Raw genomic sequence first — 17381 nt, forward strand, 5'->3', positions numbered from 1 at the left:
TTGCTTGTGTAATAACCCAGCGTCATTGATAAAACAGATAGTATTAGTTGTTAAAAAGAAGTCTGAGAGTTCAGGAAAAGATTTTAAAGTGTAGGGTAGAGGGTATGGTATATAATATGGGCTAGACTGAGAGTTTACTCTTAACCCATAGCAGGGGACAGTGCATAGTTGTGCTGTCCCAGGAGCAGACCTGGTGACTCTTAGGAAGGGTTGGCAGGATTTTATTTTTATTTTTTAAATTATTTTGACCTTTAATATTGATGTTTATTTTAAGTGTCTTTTCATTTTTATCTACTTAAATGTTCACAGTTGCACAAAATCATGGATTTCAGCATTTTTTATTTTTATCCATTTAAATTTTTATAGTTGGGGAAATTATGGGGGTGTCAGACAATAATATTTAATAACAATAAATGTTGAGATTCAAAAGTTAAAGTTTTATGACTGTTAAAGCACAAATTGTCAACGTCATGTGTCAAAATGTGCAAGACGGACAGCTTTAAATCAAACTGCAGTAAGATCTCAAGCAGTATATTCCTTTGCCTATGTCGATTACTATCGATGGAAATATTTTTCGTCGGTTTGCGTGTGTACAGTGAAATTGATGTTTATCAACACTGACCAATAAAAATTGAAACCTTCCAAGGCTACTCTGAGGCTACATCTACACTTGGTGCTAGGGGTGTGATCCACAGCTTACACAGATGTACGCCAGCTCTCACTGAGCTAGTATGCTAAAAGTAGTAGTGTATTATCAGCTGCCCTGAGTACAAACCCTCCCGGACCCCATGGGTACACACACAAGATGGTTACTGTGCTGCCACTTGCTGCTGCCCATGCTACTGTGGCTACACTACAATTTTTAACATGCTAACATAAATATGTCTCTGCTAGCTGGGAGTCACACCCTTCCAGGTGTAGATGTAGCCAAGTGCAAGGCTGCTGGGAAGCATGGGTACATACACTGGTTGCTAGCCCATCTACACCACTATTGTTACCCCTGTTAACTACATTAGAGCTAGCATGGGTATGCCTACTCAGGCTAAAGTCATCCCTTCACTTGCTGTGTAGATATACCCTTAGAGTTACAAGCATGTCTCTGGCTCTTCTCTTTCTCCAAGGGGAAGAAATCTGCTACTAATCTGTACCAGATGCAGATTATATCCCCTTCCACATTAGCTCAGCTCTGCTGGCTGGTGTTTTGAGGGGAAAAAGGTCGAGGCACCATGCATGGAAAGGGAGGTAGCAGTCCTGCAGATGCTGCTCTCCTTCCCTCCATGCTATGATCCATAGTGTGGGTAGCCCATGTTGGGGAATAAAGGAACGTCTGACACTCTCTTGTTCCCCTGTGTGGACCTGTAGGACAACCCATGTTCTTGCCTTATAAGACCAAACCCAGCTTCCACTGAACTCATTGATGAACTTCTCCCATTGACTTAAATGGGGAGTAGAAGTGGGCCCTATGCCATAGGTAAACATAGTGTTTTAAGGACACTTCTTTTCCCTTGGCTGATATTGTAATTGTCTTTGCTGGACTGTACTCTATTCTTTTTGTATGAGAGTAGCAGGGGGTTTGTTGTGTCCAGATTCCAATTTGGGTAATGAATGCTGTCTACCTAGATTCCTCCTGCACTTTCAGTTGTGTATGGTGTTTTCATTTTCCAATATAAACTGTTGGGTAGTACTGCTGCTTAATGGCTGCCACGTTTTGCTCCAAAAGTGACTGCAGTTCAGTCATGGCTGAAGTGATTCTTGTGTATATATATGGCTGGAAAGTGATCAGGAATGAAAGGTGCTCTGTAAAGGTAAGATGTTATCATTTATTAATGTTTTCATTTTGTCCCTTTCGTGCAGAACTTTGTCCGACATCACTGGGTGCATAGGCGGAGGCAGGAAGGAAAGTGTAAGCAGTGCGGAAAGGTAGGTGGTGTATGTACATCATAATGATTACCCCAGGATTCTCTAAACACTGATAGATTCAATTCAGCAGGTGGCTCTTCCCAACCACTTAATTATTCTATTCCAGCCCTCTCTTGAGCAGGGAATGGTGATCATGCCAAATGGGATGATGGGTTTTTGATGTGCACAAATGGGGACCAAAATGGTTACAGCAAATTCATTTTACTTGTGACCGGATCCCAGATCTCCAGAAGTGAAACGCTTAGGGCACTATAGTCCAGCACCATTCCTTCATCCCTGGTATGTAATTGTTCTCAGTGTGAGACTGAATTTGTCTCTGCTGTACAGACTCTGAAAACCCATTTCCAAAGGCCATAGAAAAGATTAGAGAAAACTTGTCTCCCTATAGGACCTTTTCTCCCATATCTTCCAGTCCTCCAAGCATCTAAGAGGTGCTGAAATTAATTTACACGTAATCATAACTTCCTTTCTCCAGAACTAGGTTATGCTACTGTCTCTCTTCTCTTCCTGAGAAGGGATAGCTTAGTGGTTTGCACATTGGCTTGCTAAACCCCAAGGGTTGTGAGTTCAATCCTTGAGGGGGCCACTTAGGGATCTGGGGCCTGCTAGTGAAGGTAGGGGGCTGGACTCGATGACCTTTGGTCCCTTCCAGTTCTATGAGATAGAAATCTCTCTTTTCTCAGGTTCAGCAGTTAATTATTGTGTGGACAAAGGGCAGTGCCCATGTCTTGTCAGGTTCCCCTTGGTATGTATTTTTTAGCCAGAACCAGAAAATCAGATGTAACAAACTGGCCCTGGATACTGAGCTAAGGTACTAGCTGCAGTAAAATGCAGTACCCTCTTCATGGCAGATGGCATGTGAGCACCAGCAGTGAGAGGCCTACATGCAGCATTCTTATGCAGACATGACACATGATGACATTGGAGTCATGTTTCTGCCATTCTGGGAGTTGCTTTGTATCTCCAGTGCTGGTGTCAAAGGGATTCATTATGCTTGTAGAACAGTCAGTGTACCAGAACCAACACTTGATATATTCATGGTATCGACATGACCAGTCCAGACTGGAATTGACAAAAGACATGGCTCCCCTGAGATTGAGGTCAGTAGAAGTGCAAAGAGAATAGCACCTTAATACACACAGAGTTAAAGTTTGCATGCATGTGTTCTGGTAGAGTTCTCTGTCCAGAAACCAGGAAAGATAAAAGAAAACACGAGCAAGAAAAATGCCTTTGTATTTTATTGGCAAAGTGACCTCCTCTATAACCAAATATTTGCTAATCTTGTGCTCTCCTACTTTTTGTGCTTCTACCTTTAAAACTCTCCTTTAACTTCCCCTGTCATGCAAGATAAAGGAGTCAGTCATTGAAATGAAATGGAAGTAAATTTAGAGCAGTAAAAGAATGTATTTTTCATGAAGTGCTTAATCATTCTGTGGATCTCATTATTGTAGGAGGTCATCAGTCAAATCCCATGCTGGAATTAGATAGCTAAAATATTTTAATGATAAAACATTAATAATACTAACTGTTATGCAAGATAAAGATTATGGGCCAATCACATCTCATACTTCTCGTCATAAGCCTGTGGTCAGGAATGAATTTCCCCATACATCATTTGCTTAGTGTGTTAGTTTATTTTTTTGCCTTACTTCTTTCTGAAGCATCATTGGCCACTGCTGGGAGGTGAGGTGGGGTGGGGGGGGTAGGTTACTGGATTATATGGACTGATGGTCTGATACAGGATAGTGTATCATGAGATTTTTCCTGAGGTTTCTTATGAAAGCTCCCACCCTATCAGTGCTGGTGCTGGCCCACTGGGAGTCTTAAGCAGGAATACCCCACCCCCCGCAACACATACTAAGAATTAATAGGGGACTCCCTTCAATTGCTTGGGGCCTGAAGTAATTGCTTAGTCTGCTTACGTCAAGTGCAAGCTCTGCACTTTATAAGTCAATTGGAGAACAGAAATCGGAGGTGATTAACCGATGGTCTGTAGCTCCTTTATACTGTATATGGGAAGCCGTTAATATGACATTGACTCCAATTGTTTGGACAGGTTGTGATCCCAATGCAATCTGGGGATCCAGGAGCTCTCTTCCTCCAAATATATTTCTTCCAGCCTGCACCGATGTGATTTATTTTCACAAGAACTCACAACATGTAGTTTTACATGCTACACCTGAAAGGGGTGAATCAGGCATTAATGGAACAACCCCATCTCAAATACGGAGTTAGTGCTCCATCCCAGTGTTTCTCAAACTATGCAGTGTATTTCTTGTGGGATAATTCTACCTCTTTCAGGAGCGAGTGGAGGCAAACCAACCCAAGAACAGCAAAGAAAAAGTGAACTCTAGTTTTCTATGTTACTCAGAGGGGAGGCAGGAGGAAGCCTGGGGCAATGACCAGCAGGCTGATCAGAGGAACTTGAGTGGGAAACTCCAATATTTTAATCCCACTGTTTTCACCAACTCCCACTGTGGCCTTGGATAAATCACTTTACTGCATCAGTTTCCCTATATCTAAATTCAGGTTCTTAATCTTTACTAATTTACCTGACAGTAGGAGAGATTAATTTATATTTGTAAAGCAATTTGAGGAAGAATAGTGCTATTTTACTTCTAAGTAATCATTATTACATTTTTATTGCTGGATCATTTTCACTATTAACTCTATAAAAATCAAATAGTCTACAGAATAAATGAAAAAAATGATTCACCCAGAAACAAAGCAAGCTGCTCAGTTTAAAAAAATACCATTCATGGCCCTTGGAACAAATGCACCATATTTTGTTTTTTCTTAGTTGCAGCTTTGGGAGACAAGTATTTCCACCCACTTGGAAAAAAATGTTTCTATCCACCAGGGGCCAAAATACTTTTTTCAAAGGAAGGAGGAATTAAATTTATGAGAAACACTAAGAAACTCTGATCTCAGTGAATGAAGAAACTCAGGCCTGGTCTACACTAGAAAACTAAATCAACTTAATTACATCATTCTGGAGTGTGAAAAATCCACATCCCTGAGTGACGTAGTTAAGCCGACCTAACCCCCAGTGTAGACATTGCTATGTCAATGGAAGAATTATCCTGTCCACCTAGTTACTGCCTCTCAGGGAGGTGGATTACATATGCCAATGTCAGAACCCCAGCATCTACACTGAAGTGCTACAGTGGCACAGCTGCAACGCTGTAACTGTACCACTGTAGAGTTTTAAGTGTAGACAAGCCCTTAGTTAGCAATCAATCTGCCCAGTGTCAGTCCTCAGTCTCTAACACTCCTGCCATACATACTATAGATCTGAGGGCTTGGCTACACTTACAAATTTGCAGCGCTGCAGCAGGGTGTGAAAACACACCCTCTGCAGCGCTGCAAATTGCGGCGCTACAAAGCGCCAGTGTAGTCAAAGCCCCAGCGCTGGGAGCCGCGCTCCCAGCCTGAGACTGGATTTTTGGGCCCACATAAAATGATGTACTAGGTTTGCCCAATCAGAAGGCAGTCCAGCTATTTGTGCTTGTGAAGTCAATGGGCCTATTTCATAGACAGGACTGGTGGGTGAAGCCCACTAGCACAGTGAAAAGCCTGCCCCCCTCAGGTGAGAGAGGGGCCACTGAGCCCCCAAATCAACAGATTGTAGGGAACTAAAAATGAAGGAAAAAAAACAGGTATAGGTGTGGAGGTCTCAAGGTGTGATGCCTCAGGAGACTGAATTTGATCCATGGGCTCTGGTATGGGACATATTGTACAGTCTAGGCTAAGTATTGGACAGACAACTGCAACATGCACCTTCTCACATTGGCCAGGCAGAGAGAGAATTCCATTCTTCTGAGTGCTGATTGTGGTCTCCTAAACCACATCTTGCAGGGACAAAATAAATAAGTTTGGGCCCTTCACTTGGATAAGTGAAGGGCCCAAATTTGGATAATCCAGTTAGATTATTTTTGTTTATTGTTTTAATTCTCTTTCTTCATGGCATTGACCAATAATATCTGCCTGCTCCTCTGCACCTGCCTGCCCTCCTCCTCCCTCCCACAGAAGCTACATAAGAGGCATACTGATTACTGAAGCAGTGGAGTAGATGTTCCCTGGCACTGTTACTAAATCAAATTTTAATAACTCTTCAAACAACTCCATTTTGGACCTGGACACTGGATGTCAGCTAGGGGATTCAAGTAAAGCTTAGGTTATCTGCTTAGTTTATCAAAAAGGAGATTGAGAGGTGATGTGATTATGGTGGACAAGTCATTGGCCCGCATGGGGAGAAGATACCAGATAGTAAAAGGCTCTTTAACCTAGCAAAGAAAGGCATAACAAGAGCCAAGGGAGGCAAGAAGTTAAAGTCAGACAAATTCAAATTAGAAATAAAACACATTTTTTTTTAACAATGAATGTGGTTAACTATTGGAACAAACGACCAAGGGAAGTGATGGATTCTCCATCTCTTGATGTCTTCAAATTGAGACTTGATGCCTTTCTGGAAAATATATACTTTAGTCAATCACAAGTTATGGGGCTCAATACCGGGGTAGCTGGGTGAAGTTTCACAGCTTATATTATACATGCTATCATACTTGATGATGTAATGGTCCTTTGTGGCCTGAAAGCATAGAGCTGGTTGGGAATTTTCCATTGGAATGATTTTCAGATGAAAAAATGCAGTTTCTGCTAAATTGAAATTTTCCATGGCAAAATCTCAGTTTTGTGAAAAAAATTGATTTCCTGATGGAAAAATTTGAACAAAATATTTTATTTTGACTTGATTTGACTCAAATTGGACTATTTTGTTTTGTTGAGATGATGTGAAACATTTTTTGAATCAGTTCAGTATAGGGTGACCAGACACCAAGTGTGAAAAATCGGGACAGGGGGTTGGGGTAAAAGACGGCTATATAAGACAAAGCCCCAAATATCAGGACTGTCCCTATAAAATCAGGACATCTGGTCACCCTATAAACATTAAACTGCATTTCCCTATCAGCACATTGCCGATGGTAGTCATAGCTGAGGCCCTCGTTCCCATAGTATTGGAGGACTACATTTCCCATACTCCATGTGGATTTTCCTCTTCCCAGGCTCTGTGTGGTACATCATGGGAGTCACATGATTCTGGGTGCATCAAGGGAGATGGTAGTCTGGCCAGGGAGCCTGGCCCATATGGAAGAGTGGGGGCATCAGTCTCATGAACTACAACTCCCACAAGAAAATGTGCCACAACTGAAAAATTCAATATAAAGTTGAAATGACTCAAAGCAAAGTGTTTTGGGTCATTTCAACAAACTAAAATGAAACATTTTGATTTTGGGAATGTTGAAATTCTTTGCTCGAAAATATCTAAATTTAAAGGTTTTGAAATTTACGTTCTATAAAAAAAAATTGAAATTGTAACTTTACATCCAGTTATGAGACAATACAAATGTTGAAATGTTGGTATTTCTTGCAGGATGGAAATTCTAAATTTCACACAGTTCTATTCAAATCTATGAAAATAGTTTTTCTCTCTTTACTGATTCTTCTTTTGCAACTTTGCTACAAAGTTGTGGGGGATCGGAGGAAGAAGACAAATTTGGGAAGTGTGTCCAACACCTCTGTTTTTAGGGTATTATAATTCAGTATTACATATATTAAATGATAGGAGTCACTTCAAATTTTCGATAAAATGCTATCTTGTCCCCAGGTAGAGTCTTCTAACTTTGAGGTTGATAAGATGTTTGTTATAGATTTTTATTGTGGAGTCCAAAATTGGTTATATAATGGAAACTAAGTAACAACCTTAACTATGGCACTCCATAATAGTAGGGGAGCTAAATAACAATGGTGGATTTAACCTGTTGGGTGTTTATGAACTGTGAATGTCATGATATTCTGTTCATTACAGTCATGTGCAACAGTTCAGAGCCCCCAGGGACCTTAGTCCATTCATAGGACATCCAGGAGATGTGAAAGACTGTATATGACTGCCCTGAACTGATCTAGCTCAGTCATGTGCTAAACTTTCTCATGTGATGAGAAGTATGTGGATGTGATGGAAAGCAGCTTAACCCTTCCTCTCCTATCTCTTCCTGCCATCCCAGGGATTTCAGCAAAAATTCTCCTTCCACAGTAAAGAGATTGTGGCCATCAGTTGTTCCTGGTGCAAGCAGGCGGTAAGTGGCTAAAACTGAGGTTGGGAGGTGGGGCTGTGTAAATGCTGGGGGTAGTTTTACCCACACAGGATCATCATGTTTGACTTCATTTATCCTGGTCATTTTATGTGCTCATTTATTACAGAAAAGAGCCCCCTAGAATCTCCCTTATTTGTACCCTTTCTATTTCTTCTCCCCAAGGATGCTACACCTGGGTAGTCTGTTCTTCTGGTGGAGGAGAGCTGAATGTAGCTCCTTCCTTTTGGAGTATAACAAGACCACTCCTGGGGTAACAAGAGGGTTAGCTCTCAAGCACTCCATTGCTGTTACTGGTTCAGAGAATAAGGGATTCCCATTTTGTATAATATTGCCTGTTTAGAATTTGGTCTTACTACCGTTATGTGTATGTAAGCAGGGGTGTCTTTTGAGGGTAGGGGACATATTTGACAAAGGATGAGAAAATGGGGAGGTGAGGTTTTTTTGTTAATGTTCTTAAGACTCTCTTGGTCCAGAGGACTGGGAAAAGAAGTTGAGCTGGGTATATTCCTCAGTGCCTCACACATCTCCCAGTTTCTTCTGTCCCCACCATGCCTTTCTCTCTCCCTCTTTCTCCTTTTCTTTCACTCTGTCCCCCTCACTGATGCTCTGCTCTCCCTTCACTAGTTTCACAACAAAGTCACCTGCTTCATGTTACATCACATCGAGGAGCCGTGTTCCCTGGGGGCTCATGCTGCTGTCATTGTGCCTCCCACCTGGATCATTAAGGTGAAGAAAGCTCAGGTAACCGCATGCTGATGTCTGTTTCTGATGCTGTTTGGCAGCTCAGGGTGAGCCTGGCTTCTGCTCCTGGTTACTCCTCCACAAAAGCATGTTTGTTTGCCCTGTCCATGCCCCTCACACCTAGCTACACCCATGATGATTATGAACCTCTATCTCACTCTTTCATCTCCCCCTCCGGAAGGATTCTTTCATTGTCTGGTTTGGGGCAATAAGTGATTAACTTGATTTTGGCACTAAGCAATCCAGTTCATTCTCCTTATTGCGAGCTCATCTAACGGACTGCAAGAATCCTCTATGTTTTAGGTACTCAAGCATGTTTCACTAAGTAGAGCTGGGCAAATACAGGGAAAAAAAGCTTTCCACAAATATTCGGTTGAATAGAAACATGAATTGGCCGTGGCTGTGCTCACTTCTCTTTTGCATTCACTTTCCAGGGATGTTTGGATGATCATGTTTTACTCACATGAATGCTTGCTGAACATTAAGCTTACATGCTCAAATGCTTGCAGATAATGAGTTTTCAACTTGTCAGCGTTTGCACCAGATTTGGTATATCTTAGAAGGGATAAGACATTGCTCAACACAGTAGGGGGAAAAGGGTTTCCAGAGCCCCTTTCCAGAGAAGGTGCTGATTGCATTCTTCACAAATAGGGTCACCCGAGCAAATGGAGCTACTTTGCATGTGGATGGTGGGTGGGTGGGTGGGTGGGTGGGATGGTCAATAATTCAGAACAGTAAATGCAATGTACTTGGTGTAATTTATCCCCAGACTCCTATTCAGAGTGAATGCACAACACTGGTCTATGATGCAAAGGACACCGCCATTTTTATTGATAATACCCAGTTTAACTTAAATTATTGGGATAGACCAGAAAAGGGACATGGGAAATAACTGATGGGAGAGTTAGTTCTCTTGGCAGCCCCATGTGTTTTGTTCCCCAGAACCTACCAGGTATCCTAATTAGGATGTTCCCTTTCCCAATAAGTGAGACTTGATTCATATGGCATACAACCCGTGCATGGGATAGACAACTACCCAGGCTCCCCGCAGGGGCGGTATGCAGTTTTGATGCCCGTGTTGCTTCTCCGTAGCCCCATGACTTATGTCACAAAATTTGCTGTGACAAAAATGCCAAGCCACCAGTCCTCAGATTACTGAATCCTATCTTAATCAAGTGATCTAGAGATCTCTGACAGGCTGCTTGAAGGAAGAACCACCAGAATAGATGCTCTCTTGTGGTGGAAACCTCTCAAAGGGCTGAATGCTAATGGCAGAGTGTGATGAGGAGCCCCCTGGAATGTAAAAAAAAACAACAAAAACCTAAACCCACCAAGGAAACCGAAATCAGGGTGAGAAAAGCCAACCCTAGTAGGAATTCATAGATTCCAAGGCCAGAAGGGACCACTGGCATCATCTAGCCTGATCTTCTGTATAAAACAGACCAGAGAGCTTCTCTGAAATAACTACTGTTTGAACTAGAGCACATATTTTAGAAAATCATCCAATCTTGATTTTAAAATTGGCAGTGATAGAGAATCATCACAACCCTTGGTAAATTATTCCAGTGGTTAATTACACTCATTGTTAACTGTTTATGCCTTATTTCCAATCTGAATTTCTCTAGCTTCAGTTATAAGACATATTTTTCAGTCCTTTAATCATTCTCATGCCTCTGCTCTGAACCCTCTCAAATTTATCAATGTCCTTTTTGAATTGTGGACATTAGAACAAAGTTTTTAATTTTCAGTTTTGCAGTGAAAAGTCAAAAATTTTCATTGAAACTGCCCCCACCACTAGTTTCTGACCAGCTCTAACTTGTGAATGACTTGACCATTTCTAACCCATCTACACAGTCTGGATTTCTGATAGTATCAGACATTCACAGCAATCAATCCATGGAGAAAATAAATAAAAACTCATAAATAAATTAGAGGAAATTTAATGAATGAATAAATACGTGGAAACAGAAATCTGTTTGTAGATGTTCCATGACCTGAAATAAATATGTCTAGTAACATTTTTACTATAAATTATTTGCTCAGCTCCACTTATTAACAACTCAGACTGGTCACACGTAAGTCCTGGACTGGATTTTCTACTAATTTAAAATGGATTCTAGTAATGTCCCTTACTTCCTTTTGGTGGTTGTTTCTGAGCAAACAAGAGAGCTTCATGAAGAGACTCTTCACCTAGTTTTGCTTTCTGTTTTTATTGTTTTTCCATGATCATTATATGGACCATGGGTTACCACCTTTCTAATACTCTATTTGAATAAAGAACAGCCCCCCCGGCAGTGTCTTGGTGATGCAACATCCTGATGTAGTTGCATGAGGTCAATTTGCCTAGGTGACCTGCTGCCTGTACTAAAATGGGGAGTTTTTGCTTCTTGTAAGCTTCTATTTGCAGGATGAAGGAAATTCAGAACAATTTGGATAATTTTGGAACAGGTGGTATCCCTGTATGTAACGACCCATTTATATAGATGGCAAATTCTCAATATCTCCTTCATGATGTTCATTGTCTGAGCCTCTTCTGTAGCCTCTCTAACGATTTTCAGTGCCTCTGGGTCTGGTTTCCTGGAGTTCAGATAAATTGTGTGTTCCAGTTAGCAACTGCAGGTATCTACAGTGGCTAGTGTCCTTTTTATATTTGATATTTGGTAGCCTGAATGTTATTAAACAAACTTGGAGTGTGTGTGTGTGTGTGTGTGTGTGTGTGCGCGCGTGCGCATGTTGGAGAGAGGAGCAGTTGATGAGAAGGATCTGGGTGATGAAGTTACAGAGCCAGCCCTCCTTCTGAGGTTCTGGATACAAAGCAGAGGCAGTAATTGTAACTGGGTCCCAATGCTAAGAAAGGGTTTATGATCAAGGTGAGTGAATCTGCTTCTTTCCTTTCTCTTTGGAACGTTCATAAGGAGCTTGCAAAAGCTGTCTACGACTGGGCTAATTTAGTACTTCTTACTTTATTGCTGGCTGAAGCCAGTGATGTGAGACTATTATCTGTGCCTCATTTCAGTTTGTGAACTGCCTGAAGATCATAGGGTCAGACTTTTATCGGTGTTGTGTACCTGCTGCTCCCGTTCAAGTAATTTGGAGCTACTGAGGCTCAGAACCTCTGAAAATTAAATCTGCAGCATTCTAGATGCAAGGATCTACCCAAGACTGTCAGTTCACCACCTGACATTACTCAAGGAGGGCCCTGTCCTACTCCTTCCATACATCTATCTAAGTGGGCTTGGAACACTTCCAGTGACCATGATGTAATATGATCTGTGCTCCTTATCTTTGAAGAAGGACAATATTATTGTCACCAAGGAGATTTTTCCTCTTTTAGAGACAATCCAGAATTTACATACAGGCCTCTCCACTTACAGGTGTTCTTTACTGTAAATAGAATGTCACTGAAGAGCATTTAGTTTTTGTCAAAATGCCCATACTCTTCCTGTGGAGAAGGAAGACTTCGATATGGACAAGATGGCACATGCAACAACTTCTTCGGCTCACCATGTATACCCCAGTGGTTTCCCAGGGCTGCTATTCTTTTGCCAGTTTGAAATGAAACCTTGCACATGTATAACCAGTGCCCCTGCCTCTTACCTGTTGTATAGCTACTGTTGCTAAGTTGTAGCAAACATTCAGGCTCTCTAAACATCACAAAAATAGGCATACTTAAACACTGTGGCGTAATATAGTTTTGACAAAACCACATTGTCTTTTCTTGCCAGTGTATGCAGATACAAAACACTATTATATTTTAATCCTGGTAGATACAGAGACCAAGGCATGTTCTTCTATCAAAGTTATAATATGGGTTTTTTTTGTGTCCACAATGGCAAAAAAGCAGCTATGTTACAACATGATTTGGCAACAAATATATTTACACATGGTTATTTTTTAATGAGGATAATGCTACTTTACCTAATTGTCCTGGCTTTATCCAGAAGAACTATACTGGGTTTAATTCCTTCCACAAAATAGCAGATTGTCAGCTTCTTCCAGTAAAATAATTGAGTATAATCAATGCCTCTAATATAGTGCTAGCTCTTTATATATAACTTTTCATCAGTAGAACTCAAAGCCCTTTACAAAGGAGATAAGTAACATTATCCCGATTTACAGATGAGGAAACACTAGTTTTCCCAAGGTCACCAAGCAGGTCAGTGGCAGTGTTGGGAATATAGGCCAGATCTCCTGAATCCCAGTCCAGTGCTCTATCCACTAGGCCACACTGCTTCTTGCTCTGTGACAAGGTTTCAAGAAAAAATCCTCCTGAAAAGATCTGAAGAATGAATCTAAGAATCTCTACAGTGATTACTACAAATGAAGCAATGTTTTTTGCTTCATTCCACTGATTTTAAACGTCATATCCTCCTTCTGTCTGATTGCACTGTTTGAGAGTGAAAAAACTAGTAGGATATATATGATCCATCTGTGACAGGTTGGATCACAGAAGCCCCCTTGGGAGCTGCCAACTGATGTGCCAAGACTACGTCTGCCCCTGCTTTCCTGCCTTGTCAGCTTAAGACTTCAGTGGCCTGCCTGGTTTGAGCCAGACTTGCTAACCTGCGGCAAACCCAGACCCAGGTCTGAATCATATCCCCTAACAGCTGTAGGCTTGACTGAAAGCAGCTTACAGAAGTGTTCTTGCCTTTAACACTCAGATGCCCAGCTCCCAATGGGGTCTAAACCCAAATAAATCCGTTTTACCCTGTATAAAGCTTATGCAGGGTAAACTCATAAATTGTTTGCCCTCTATAACACTGATATAGAAATATGCACAGCTGTTTCCCGCCTTCCCCCCCGGTATTAATCCATACTCTGGGTTAATCAATGAGTAAAAAGTGATTTTATTAAATACAGAAAGTAGGATTTAAGTGATTTCAAGTAGTAACAGACAGAACAAAGTGAATTACCAAGCACAATAAAATAAAACACGCAAGTCTATGTCTAATATAGTAAGAAACTGAATACAGATAAGACCTCACCCTCAGAGATGTTTCAATACATTTCTTTCACAGACTGGATGAATTCCTAGTCTGGGCACAATCCTTTCCCCTGGTACAGCCCTTGTTCCAGCTCAGGTGGTAGCTAGGGGATTCCTCATGATGGCTGCTCCACTTTGTTCTGCTCCACCCATTTATATATATTTTTTGCATAAGGCGGGAATCCTTTGTCCTTCTGGGTTCCCCCCACCTCCTTCTCAATGGAAAAGCACCAGGTTAAAGATGGATTCCAGTTCAGGTGACATGATCACATGTCACTGTAAGACTTCATTACCCACTTGCCAGCACACACATATACAGGAAGACTTACAGGTAAAACAGAGCCATCTGCAGTCAATTGTGCTGGTTAATGGGAGTTATCAAGAGTCCAAACCACAATTAAATGGCCCACACTTTGCATAATTACAATAGACCCTCAGCGTTATATTTCATATTTCTAGGTTCAGATACAAGAGTGGTACATTTATACAAATAGGATGACCACACTCAGTAGATTATAAGCTTTGTAATGATACCTTACAAGAGACCTTTTGCATGAAGCATATTCCAGTGACATTGGCATATTTTCATAAAGTCATATAAACTGCAACATCACACCATCCACCTATCCCTGTCAGTGCAGCCTTATAGCAAATGATGCTTTCTAGTGCACTTTCATATGCACCAAAGCAGGGGAAGTTTAGAGCACTTTTATAGAGCCAGTCTCTTGCTTCTTAGCATAGGTGCAACATGCCTCAGATGGCATGTGACCAGGCTTCATAACTAAATTTGGTCCACTGGTTGGATTATTAGCTTCCCTGGCTTGGGCCAGGTATTGACGGGGAGTGCAACGTGAACGCGGATCCCTTTATGCATGGTGAAAAGCAACAGGGAAATTGACTAGTTTGAAACACCAGAGCTGGTCACTGGGGAATCAAGCATTGAATCCTGTAAATACACTATTTATTGCAATGGGACTGTTGGCTAAAAAAAAGGTAATAATTGGAGATATACCAATCTCCTAGAACTGGAAGGGACCTTGAAAGGTCATCGAGTCCAGCCCCCTGCTTTCACTAGCAGGACCAATTTTTGCCCCAGATCCCTAAGTGGCCTCCTCAAGGATTGAACTCACAACCCTGGGTTTAGCAGGCCAATGCTCAAACCACTGAACTAAACCAGCAGATTCTGATGAATAGCTTTGCTGTGTCCACTCTCAGTTCTCTGGGCCAGGGAAACTTTTCTCAGTAGGGATATCTAGATCAATTTGGATAAAATAAGAGTGACTTGAACTTTTTTGGGGACAAAAATGGAATGGAACTTGTTCACATCTTGAGGTTAGAAGTTCTGCAAATTTTCTTCTAATTTTCTGCCCCACTGTACTTCCTACTTTTGAATAGACTAAGCTGAAATACTGTGGGGAAAGTCCATTTTCTCAGTGTTTCCAACTCAGCTGAAACTCAGCACTGTGTGAATAGGGAGAAAATTTATAGGGATATGGCTATAATTAAAATAGTAATTAAAAAAGAAAAGCCTCAATTTGGTTGGCCCTGACCACTTCAGCACATTTCTGTCATCCATCATCAATGAAGTTTGCGCTATTCTGGGGAATTGGTTTTTTTTTCATAGAATCATAGGACTGGAAGAGACCTCAGAGGTCATCTAGTCCAGCCCCCTGCACTCATGGCAGGACAAGTATTTTTAGTTAACTGCAATTTTTTAGTAGGTCCTACAAAGTATCTATTTGTTTTAACTAATTTTTCTGCAATAGAGTGGCAGAGGTTTTTGTTTTAGAAAAATGAAACCCTTAAATATTAAGAATTCAGAGGTTTTCTATCAGATTATTACACTAGTTTCATGGTAGGTCAGGTTTGACTTTGTCTGCCAGCATCATATGCAGTGGTGGCATGCATTATGTTGAGTCATGGTGGTCACCACAGCTAAAACTGGGGTTTTGTTTTGTTTTGCTTTTGTTTTGGTTTTTAAACATGAAAAAATAGCTCATTTTATCATGTTTTATTACATTTTTGTGCAGGTGGTCTCCATACCAGGAGACGAGCCTGATTGGGAAGGAGACTGGAGCCCCGGAGGGATAACGGGCGTCTCCTACCCCTATTGGGAGGGTTGGCAGGTACAACATGTGGTGTTATGTGAGTCTTTGGGAGTATCTGATTTTTTTCTCCCCACGGCGTGGGAAAGCTTCCAGTTCCAAAGCACCAGTCTGGTCTCCGTGTGTGGCTTTCTCCATCAATGGTGATGTGGAAGTGTAAAGCATGAGACGCATGTGATCTAAACTTCAAGCATGTGCCAGACACCGTATCATTCTCCAAACGGACCATGCATGAAGGAGCTTCTTAAATGAGGCTACTTCTGGGGCTGACTTGATTTTTTGTTTTCCTTTTCATGTATCCTTCTTTTTTCCTTTTTCATAGAACTCATTAAAAACTTCAACCCGGCGGAAGAAGAGAACATCCTTTAAAAGAAAAGCCAGCAAGAGAAGCAATGAGGTAAGTCCTAATTAATAGTATTTGAAAGGTGGACTGAATAGATATTTTTATCTCTAGACTGCTAGTTAAAATCTAGCATGTCTATCGATCAGCCAGCCCAGGTTGACCTATTCTCCCATCTTTAGATGGGACGCATAGATTCATTCTCTAGGGTAGAATAGACTAGAATGAATAGTTGAGGTATGATGAGGGGGTGCACAGGGAATCTTGTCTATGCTATAGCGATTTTCTAACTAAAAGTTACAGGGGTTGTTAATCTAGTGGCTTTCATGACCACAAAAGCCTCTAAAAACAGAATTGAGAATGCTTTGTGATTTTTTTTTTTTTTGCTAAAGATTTTAGGATTAGTTTTGTATAGCTCTAATTAAAGTACTCTGCCACTCTGATTTTGCAGGAAAACAAAGGACGACCATTTGTGATAAAGCCCATCTCTTCGCTGCTCATGAAACCACTGCTGGTGTTTGTCAATCCAAAAAGTGGAGGGAATCAGGTAAAGGCATCAACTTGATCCCAGTCGCAAAGTTTCTACGAAGACCTTTAAATTATGTGTCAAGAAGTGATTTCAGGTGAGGCACAGAAAGGGAGGATTGCATGTGACCTGGGATGCAGACTCCTAGAATGGAGGAATGGACCCTTCTTGGTGAATCTTCTTCCCACCAGAATTGAGGTTTGGATTGTTCAGTGTGATCTTCCTCTCAGATTTTGATTCTTTGAGAGGAAACCAGAATAGCGGCTTGGAGTCTTTCAGGAAATCTCAGTCTTTCCACAGAAATGGAGCTCTCCGATTCTCCAAAGTAATCGCCGGTCATCCTCCTTCCCTACCATTGGTTTGGTTTAATCAGAGAAATCTCTCAACATCCCTTGGCTACGTACCTTATGTTGTAAAGCCACATAGTCCTGAACTGTAAATATGTTGGAAACAGTGCTCTAGAAACTGAGTTTCAGAGCATGACACTGTTGCTTAGGCATATTGCTTCATTATCAAGCTGTAAGTAGCATCCTGAACACTTTGGTCATGCAAGTAGAGCTGAAGTAAACAGTGGGTTTATACATCATTACAAAAATTTCAAAATTCCATG

At 41.3% G+C, this 17381-nt stretch overlaps 1 protein-coding gene across 1 annotated transcript in view; it reads left to right on the top strand.

Moving 5' to 3' along the window:
- The window catches only part of DGKI (diacylglycerol kinase iota), a 293207-nt gene that overhangs the window by 130850 nt on the left and 144976 nt on the right, over nt 1–17381 (top strand). The window contains exons 6-10 of the mRNA XM_045001907.1: nt 1855–1920; nt 7986–8057; nt 8700–8816; nt 16228–16302; nt 16697–16792. Coding sequence (XP_044857842.1) covers nt 1855–1920; nt 7986–8057; nt 8700–8816; nt 16228–16302; nt 16697–16792 — 426 coding nt within the window. The remainder of the gene's footprint in view (nt 1–1854; nt 1921–7985; nt 8058–8699; nt 8817–16227; nt 16303–16696; nt 16793–17381) is intronic.

This window comes from Mauremys mutica, chromosome 1 (assembly GCF_020497125.1).
Source record: "Mauremys mutica isolate MM-2020 ecotype Southern chromosome 1, ASM2049712v1, whole genome shotgun sequence".
Classification (NCBI taxonomy): domain Eukaryota; kingdom Metazoa; phylum Chordata; order Testudines; family Geoemydidae; genus Mauremys; species Mauremys mutica.